Source organism: Gopherus flavomarginatus, chromosome 25, assembly GCF_025201925.1.
Source record: "Gopherus flavomarginatus isolate rGopFla2 chromosome 25, rGopFla2.mat.asm, whole genome shotgun sequence".
Lineage (NCBI taxonomy): Eukaryota > Metazoa > Chordata > Testudines > Testudinidae > Gopherus > Gopherus flavomarginatus.
Genome location: NC_066641.1, coordinates 9,623,258 through 9,632,851, shown reverse-complemented (window position 1 = coordinate 9,632,851; position 9,594 = coordinate 9,623,258). Strand labels below are relative to the sequence as shown.

The 9,594-nt window shown below is 42.0% G+C and overlaps 1 protein-coding gene across 1 annotated transcript in view; it reads left to right on the top strand.

Annotated features, from left to right (window-relative positions):
* Window positions 1-3,119: 3,119 nt before the first annotated feature.
* Window positions 3,120-9,594, top strand: part of IGF2BP1 (insulin like growth factor 2 mRNA binding protein 1) — a 58,704-nt gene continuing 52,229 nt past the window's right edge. Inside the window, exons 1-2 of the mRNA XM_050935183.1 lie at window positions 3,120-3,294; window positions 4,620-4,680. Coding sequence (XP_050791140.1) covers window positions 3,120-3,294; window positions 4,620-4,680 — 236 coding nt within the window. The remainder of the gene's footprint in view (window positions 3,295-4,619; window positions 4,681-9,594) is intronic.

The following is a 9,594-nucleotide window of genomic DNA, read 5'->3' as shown; positions in this document are numbered from 1 at the left end:
TATTTTAAAAACTAAAATCAAATAAATTAAAGATGGAAATGTATTTCTAGAGAATAACCAAATTGTTAAGTAGCATATATTAGTAGGGCATGTATCATTCGATTAGTATCCAAAAAAACCTCCAAAACCAAAGTAAGCAGTATAAAGAAATGGTTACTAAAAGAAAATATAAAGTATTTTTATATACCAAAGTTTCTGGGCGATTATCAATGCAGATATAATAGATATGATGCAGGTAATAATCCTTAAACAAGGATTTTCCAGATGAGTTTTACTTGATGGATTGAAATAACTGAAATGCCATGCATGTTACTAACCTTAACATAATGAAATAGGTTGCAACCCCCCCCCCCGAAAGAAAACACGTGTTGGTAAATGTTATTAGGATCTGTTTTAATTAGACAATAAAAGGGGAGAGCCTGGTATATACTTTTATTGGGAGTTTATAAATCAGTTGTTGCCTGTCCGGAATGTGTTAATAACAAATCAGAAAAGGGCAGGGGATATTTTTTGCTTTATTGTCTGTTTCAAACAGTGGGGATCTTATTGGGATTAAAAAACAAAAAGTCTGGCTAACTCTTAAGGAGGAGGCTCGAGCTCCACAGTTCAGTCAGCAGTTGTGCGTTTTGGTTTGAAATGCTACGCGTCAACCAGCACCACCACTGGTAGCCAGGAATGAGCCGCTTCTGCCCAGCACACTGGAAACACGAACAACCTGCAGCTGGAGCGGTTATCCCCACGGTTGCAAAGGAATCGGTTTATGCCACCCGGTTAGAAACACTCATCCACGCCACTTAGCTGGCGGATTCCAAAGATGCGAGACGCACACGCCTCCCTCTCTGCAAACGCAAGCCACCCACTCCGCTCCGCATCGGGGTTTTTGCACCGAGGGGTGGCACGTTTAGAAGAAAGATCCCAGCCAGCAAAGGGACTGGCCAACAGCGAGTTGCCTTTTTTGGGGCTAACTGGCGCCTCTTCTGAGGCGGCACCTCTTTTTCCTTGGGAAGCTGGAAGGAGATTGTAAATTCTCCCTCTCCCCGGCTTCCTTCCTCTCCCGGTGTTTTACTGACGGGGCTGGCCTCAGCCCAGGCTATTGTAGAACTCAAAGAGCTCGACCCCCATCTTGGTGACTTAACTTACAAGATCATGGACTCTTTAGCCTTCCCCCCTCCTCCCCCAGACAATGAAGGGAACTCCACTCCCAGGAGGCAGCTGCCAAGAACCTTCCCCACTCAGCATCGGAACGCGCGTGGGAGCCCCCGCAAGGGGGGGGACACACACGTGACGTTTGCCACGAGGGGGTGGGTGTGAAGCGGAAGCATTTTGTACGGATGCTTAAGGGGGAGGGGGTGGTTGTTTTCACAGCGATCAGCTACTACACACCGGCTTCCACTCCATTCATGAAATCCAACCTCAGCGCCTGGGGAAGGAATGAACTCTTGAGCTCTCTTCACACCCCCGCCTCTCTTTTTTGGGGGTGGGAGGAATGATTTCGGCTGTTGCTATTTTAAACCGCTCCTAAAAGTCTGCACAGAAGAAAGGCTGAGACTAGGGCAAGCCGGAAAGCGGGAAGGGGGGGGCGCAGGGGGTGTGTGTGTCTATTTATTGGGAGCCTGATGTCCAATTCTGTTGCAATTCAGAGACCCCCAGCCGTTCAGAGAGGGGGAGAACGAATTAGCTCCCGTCCCTTAGCCTGGGATGAGTGACATTTTCCAGGGCATTCTCAGCCCAAGCCATTCCCCCCCATCCCCCTGTTGCTACCCTCCTGGAGGGGTTCGACCCTCTCGCTTCTTGGCTGATCAAAACATGCGCCCTTTGGAGGAAAGAAAGGAGGAGAAAAAAAAAGACCACGTGCATGGCCCTGTGTGTCTCCCCTCCCCCCACGATGCTCTCAACGCATGGAGCATGCAAAGAAGCACAAATCGCTGCGGGGGGGGGGGGGGGGGAGCCAGGGCTTCATTCATTCACCCTTCTCTCCGCAACGTGGGCTCTGTGCCTGTCCTTCGTGCGGAGGGGGCGGTGAGTTCCTGGAGAATTCCCCCCAGGGTCCCCCATATGGCTTGATTTCTCTCCCCCCCCGCAAGCTTAGTGATCCTCGACAGAAGATTTCAAAGAATAAAGGGACACATCTTCCTGCTCGTCCTAGGGAGCCATCATAGATGAGATCAGCTCCCCCCCCCCGCACCTCTTTTCTCCGGATCGAGGGATTTTTCTGGTCCCCATTCCCCACGACACTGTGCCCACACTGCCTGCAGAGTGTGGTGGAGCTGCTGTTTGCCATCCCTGTGCAAAGCCCCCCCTCCCCCACGGCGCCAGGGAATCCACCTCTCTTCTTTGATTAAGAAGTTTACACCGGGCAAATCCCATTCAAGCCCTGGGAAGCCATGGGGGGAGGGTAGGCAGGCTGGGGGTGGGTGGGCTTAATGTTTAGAGGAGGCCGAGGGGGTGGGGGGAAGCTGGAGGGCAGCTTGCTGAGATGAAGCCAATGTCCCCAGAGCTAAAGTCTCCCTTGGCCAATTGTCAATAAAATAGTAAATTTATTTATTATTATTTTATTTTAAATAAAGGGCCAGGCTCCCCTGGCTGTGCCCGCCCCTCCCACTGCAGGGGCTGGGCTTTCGGCCCCACCACGTGGCTTCCTCTTGCAAACATTTTCACTCATTTTTCAGGTCGATTTTATTTAGAGGCGGTGCCAGGCAGCTTCAGCAAACGTCCTGTGACACATGAGTGCGACTCAAAGGAGTTGGGGGGCTGGCCGAAAAGCAGCCGCACTTTTCCCCAGCCCGCCATCCCAGTTGAACCAACCAACTCCCCCGCTGAGCTTGTAATCACCAGGAATCCCACCTCCTCCCCACCCAGCCCCTGCCCAGAAGAAAATCCTAAAAAACAACCACCACCACCACCAAACACCCAACAACTCGCTTTCCCAGTTGTGCTCCAGTTTGAATTGGGAACTTTCTCCTTTTTTTTTTTTTTGGTAAAGGGTGGGGGTGTTTTCTTTGTTTTTAAAGAATCCGTAAAGAAAAGTTGTTCCCCCCCCAGCCCTATCAACCCTCCCTCCCCCCCCTTCCCTGTCTTAACACCCACCCACCGACCATCCACATCTCTTGTGATCCACCATGAACAAGCTGTACATTGGAAACCTAAACGAAAACGTGACTCCAGGCGATTTGGAGAAAGTCTTCAATGACCACAAGATCTCCTTCAGTGGTCAATTTCTGGTGAAATCGGGCTATGCCTTTGTGGACTGCCCTGATGAGCAATGGGCTATGAAAGCCATCGAAACTTTTTCTGGTAAGCAGATTCTCTCTCTCTCTCTCTCTTTCCTTCCCCTCCCCCCCCCTTTCTTCCTTTCTGGTTTTGCACCAAATCTCTTAGTCCCTGCAAAATAATACCAAGGTCGGGGGCTCTGCTGTTCTAACCCCCTTCCCTTCTTTCTCACGGCTCCCCCAGTTCATCTCTGATGAACGCACCCACTCAGCCATGGCCCTCCTGGTTCGCCAGTGGGCCGGATCCCATTGCATTTCCCAGGGCCTTACACGGATCGCCTTGAAGAAACCAAAATCACGGAACAGTCTCCTTCCCCCCACCCCTCCAATCCAGCAAATCTTGTGGGTGCGACGAAGGCCACGCGGGGCCAGCACCAGGGGATTCCCAAGCAAAGTCGCGCGTGGGGGAGCTGAGCTCCCCGATGCCCCCCACCCCCGACAAGCTTGGGAAGATGCGCGAGACCGATTCTCCCCTCTGCTCCCCCCACTCTTGCCTTCCACCTTAGCCAGAGCACCCCGTGTCCGGGCTGGAGGGGTCCCCCTGCATCCAGCCCCTCCCTCCAAGCAGCACCAGGCCATTCGGGGTTCCCAGCCGCCTTCCCCGCCCCCAGCTTGGCTCCCCCCAAGGCGTGGGGGTCGTAATCCGTGTGTGTGGCGGGGGGTCCCATCTGCAGGAGGGGAGGGGGGCGTGGGGCTTTAGCCATTTTGATTTGAACGTGGGGTTTCCTGGGGCATATGTGTTGTAGCGCGAAGGTCGCCATGCTGTGTTCTCACAGAGAGAAACTACTAGGGAAGAAAATATATATATATATTTTGCTGATGCCAGGATCTCCCATACTCAAATCCTCCTTTTCTAACCCTTCTCCCCCCCCCCCCGCAAATAAATTAGTTGCAAGGCAGATCTCCCCATTTTGAAGGGAGAAATCCCTTCGTTCTATTGAGTAACATTTTCTCTTTTCAGCCCTTGTGTGAAAAAACTCTGCCCCTGAGATCCTTACACACACAAAAAGCAGCAGCAGCAGCAAAGAATGGATCTTAACATATAATTCCTTTTGTCTTTCTCTGAAGCAGACTTCTCTGTTCAAAACACAGCTCAGGGTAAGCGAAGGAATCAAATATTCCTAAGCAGCATTGTTCAAGGAGCCACTGGCCAGTCCCTCCCAATGCTCTCCAGCTTGAAACCAGTTTTGTATTTAATAAAGTGTAGAGGAATCAGAACATGGATTTGTGCTGTGTGGCCCATTGAAATTGGAATTAAACCAAAAAGGTTTAGAGGCAAAGAATGTTACCCAAACCCTTCTGCCTCCCACCCCTGCTCAGATTTAAAAAAAAGACACATTTTGTTTTTAGGGAAAGTGGAGCTACATGGAAAACAGCTAGAGATTGAACATTCAGTACCCAAAAAGCAAAGGTAATACAGAGTTTTAATTCCTCTTATTTTTCCCTGTTGGAAGATTATAGCTAAACTAATGGGGGGTAAGGTGGAGGGGGGATTTATCATCACAATTATGGGCATGTAAAATTAAATTTAAGAGGGGATTATTGGGTTTTAGAGCTGCCCAAACGTAGTCATGAGTCAATTCAGATGATCAACTTTTACATTTCGTCTTTGTTTGTTTAAGTTACTTTGAAAGTAAGTTTTAAAAAAAACAAGAACAGATACTAAATAGTGGTTTGGCCAAGTTGGTGTACAGTATTGCTGAGATCTTGCTGAAGGCTCCCTGCTGTCTTGTTCACTTTGAAATACCTTTTACACATATTTTTAAAATTTCTCACCTAATATTTGAAAAAAGTTAAATTGGATTTAAAAAACAAATGGAGCTTGTTTTCACATTTTATGCTAAGGTGTAGTTTAAATTAAGGAAATTGACCCAGCTTCTTGTAGAGATGAACTCTCACTGAGTTGTAATTATTACATTTCCTTTATCTTTACTTTAACCATGAAAATGTGTCTCCCTCCTTTACAAGTATAATTTCTGACACTAGATTGTTTTTCAGAAGTCTACAGTCTTCTCCATGTTCTTGGCCTTTTGTTGTTGGGTGCTCACCTTGGGCTGATAATTTATTCTGGTTACCAGCAGATATTTTGCAGTTTAGGGCAGATGCCACATAAAGGAGAATAAATATTTTCTAGAAAAGATACATTTCCCCTATCCCACAGGAAGCAGGCGAGTTGGCCGCAAATACAAATAGTCTATGTTGAATTCTAGCAGAATCTGTAATATGCTTGATCCACGTGACCAGGCAGTTACTTCAACAACAGAGCAGGAGGGAGGTGGCTTCTTAAAAGATTGTTTTAGCTTTTTCATGACTGAAAAAGTATATCTGAAGACTCTTGTGGAATCTGGCTTACTAGCAAAGGATAAGCCTTAATTTTTGCTTTCCCAGCTTCTTTTTTTCCCCCATTTGTTGGCCTTTTAAAATTACACACCAATATGTCCATTGAATCCCAGAGACTGCAGGGCTGAAAGCAGGGTGCTCTATGGGTCAGTAGGTTTAGCTCAAACCTCAAAACCGATCTAATCATTTAATATAAAATATTTTAGCAGTAAGCCCCCAATTTATGCATTGGTGATTAATATTGCTTATTACAGTGTTCAAAGACTTGGTTGTGGTGTAAATTTCGATTGAATGAAATGTTATTGGAAAGGCAATGACAGTATGAAAGGTAACATTATAAAATCGAAAAAAAAAGTCTGATTTTTTTTTTCTTAGCACTGCTAGAAAATCAATAGGTTGTGTGGAACACAGTAGACGTCAAGCTCTCTCTTAGTTCACTTTCTCCCAGCCCTTTTCAGACTTTCTTAACAATATCAAACAACAGCTATACTCAATAGGTTGTGTGGAACACAGTAGATTTCTAGATATTGCTTAGTTCGCTTTCTCCTAACCCTTTTTGGATTTTATTAGTAATGTCAAAGAGCAGCTATTCTTAAATGTAAACACAATGTAATTCAAACAAATTGTGGCTTAAAGTTTATAATAAGAGGAATCAGACCTAAGGTTAGTTAGCAAATTTTAGTGAGAAACAAGCGAGAGAAAATTAATTACATATAGAATCTATATGCAATGGTGTGGTGATTGTGTGAACACACACATATATATGTGTGTATATGTAAATACACACACTGTCTGCTTTATTTAAAGCTACAGAAGCCATTTTTGATGTTGATGTTCTCCTTAAAGTGCTTAACTTCAAATATTGTGGTGGTGGTGAAGTTGGATACATTCTTCTATCACTTAACTATGGATTGATAAAGTAACTTTGTCTCAATTTTCTAAGACAGGCTTGTAGTTCTGTTTTTTCAAAAAATGTTAGTAAACTTGGAAGTTGTTAGGCAAATATAATCTCTACTAGGTGGTATACCACATTTTTTCTCTTTTTTAAATACAGAGTGATATTATGTTAGAGGGGGTGTTTCTATGTGAGTTTGTTCTTCTGGTTGTTTTGAGTTTGGATTTTCCAGTCTAAAGACGTACAGAACAGGAATTAGTTAAGTAGGATAGGCAAAGATTCGATCAGATGTTCTTACTGTGATTTCTTAACAATAAAAAGAAATAAAACCTGACAAGGTTGTTAAGAACAGAAATTTAAAAAAAAAATAAAGTTACATTCACTCATTTACTTTTCTGAGAATTTAAAAAATAAAAGTTGATTTATGGATTGGATCTGTTTGATTAGAAATTAAAAATAATGGGATAATAATAAGGATGTTTTTGGAAATGAATGTATTTGATTAAACGTCATATAGTGAATTCATCTTTCATGAGGGTTTTCTTTCTTCTTTAAAATGTTTCTTCTCTTCTTATTTCTCACTAATATAAATATGAATTAAAATATGCAGAATAAACTAACAGTACACAAGAGAATTGTTGGTGTGTATTTCTGGCCCCAAAATATAAGAGAAACACATTCATTTTGTTAATGCTGATAGGAAACCATTTTAAAAAAATACTTTAAAATATTAGGTTAAAAAGAAAGAAATCACTCTGATGCAAAAGATACACTGTCATTGTGTGGAGATTAATATTATAAAACTGAAAGTTTTATTAAACTTGCTTAGGTTAAAGTTTCTCTCATTGCTATTTTGTGACTTTACTGAGGAGGAGTTGGCAAAATTAGGAATTATGGTTTAAAAAGAAAACACAAAAAACCTGAAAAATTGTGTATGTGTTGAAAGGCTTACTGAAGAAATGATCCCTTCAATAAATGAGATTTTACCCCCAAACTCCTGTAAGATTAAGAAATGTTTTAGGGGGGTAGATCTGTCTGAAACTGAAAAGACTTAAGTGGATAGATTTGAGAAAAAGAATGAATGAATAAAGGGTGGGGGGGGGGGGAAGAAAGAATGAAAGAAGTGAATCCATCAAGCAAACATTCCAAATATGAGGAATGTGGAAGTGAGTAGCCCAGAGAGAATGAATCTTAGTAATTTGGGGGAAATAGTGAATATGGCTGATAAAAATACACTTAAAACTAAAAGGATTTGCACAGGTTATTTTTAAGCAAAGAACAGATACAGTCAGAAAAGTTTGTGTCCCCAAACAGAAGAAGGAAATTTATTAATTACAAGCAGATATTTAATTGTCTGCTATATTACTCTGGATATAATTTAACAAGTTTGCTTGAGGGGGGGTTGTATTATGTTTTCCCCCTAGTCTTTGTTTCAAGTTAATACTTGTGTAGAAATATAATTTTGAACATGCATAATCCCACAATGAGTGTGTTCATAATGAAATATTTTAAAACTTTGTTTAAACAGCAAGTGGCACCTTTTTCTTTTAAAGTATTAGTTGACAAAAATTGCATCTTACTAGCTTCTGATTTCTTGGTTCTACAAAAAGTTCATAGAAAATCTAGGTAGTTCTTTATTTTTTAATTCAGGAAAACTTTCTTGAATGTTGAGACAAATTAAATTTATAATCCATTCTTGAAGTTATTTACCTCCTGCAAATCAGAGGTTGTTAACTTTTTAAAGGTTCTGCCTTTCCAGAGAAGTTAGCATCATTCTTGTTTAGAGCAGTTTCTGAAAGTTTAAATGCCTGAGATAAGGGAAAAAACTTCCATTTTAATATTCTAAGCTTTGATTTAAGATCTTCTTTTTGGTTATCTTAATAGGTTCTCTTTGGACTTAGTACATTTAAATCAGTGATTATTAATACTGATTAATACACTCTCAGTAGCTGTAGTAAATGAACACTGTTGGTGACTTCCAACCATGAAGGATAGAAATAATTTGTAAGTTCCATGTTCTTCTGGAGTAAATTTGAAAAATTAGGTTTAAAGTTTTGATCACTTGAGATGTGCACAATTTTACTATAGCTGAAAATAAAAGATAATCTTAACAATTTACAGTTTGAAGCAATTGGCTCACCCCTTATTTCCCAGTAAGAACTATAACTGGCAAGTGTCTACCAGAAGTTGCAACTTAATTGCAAACTTTCTAGCCTCAGCTTTTGGACCAATGAAAAATGAAGACCTGTAGATGCCCTTTCTGAATCGGTTTCTCCAATAGAGATTGATTATACTTTTGCCTTTTAGATTAAAACTGTTTTTTTTTGAAAATAAAAACTGTGTTTTTTTCTCCTTAAAAAAGTTAACAGCTTTAAGAATTTAGACACTTAAGAAGGCATCCGTCCCCTTCCTCCCCCCAGATATAGAAATGTTAATGTTTTCCAGAATGTGCCACTAGGACCTAGGAAAGTTCAGAAAGCAGGAGAGGCTGTTGAAAAATAAGATTGAGCTAGTCCAGTGTTTGAAATTCCAGGATGAAGAAACAGAAAGAGTCCCCTTCTACCTCTAGTAGTAATTTACAGGTTTTGCTGACTTAATGAATGGAAGGTACCTCACTCAGTGTCAGTGTAAAAGGTTTTCAGTTTCCATTAATGATGCCATTGTTTTTTTAAACACCCTGTCCTCCCTCACCCTGCCCATTTTGTGGCAACTTGAGGGTTTCTTAGAGAGATGTTGCTTTTGCAAACAAGAAAATGTGAAAACAATGTTGATGATGAAGAAATGATGCGTGTAAAACTGTTTTGTGAATACCAAGGGATTCTTCAACATGTTTCTCTTACAGAAGAGAGGAGGGCAGATGAATTGGGATGATGAAGACTTTAACAGTGATCGGAAAAGCTTAAGCTCTACTGCACATGATTTCCTGAAAAACAAACAAAACAACCCAACAAAACACAAAACAAAACCTACCCAGAAAGTCATTAATACGTTGTTTTCTTATTTAGATGGGGTAATGTTTTCAAAAGGGTCAAGGGCTTGTCTACACTACCGGCCAGATTGACTGGTAGTGATCGATCCAGCGGGGGTCAA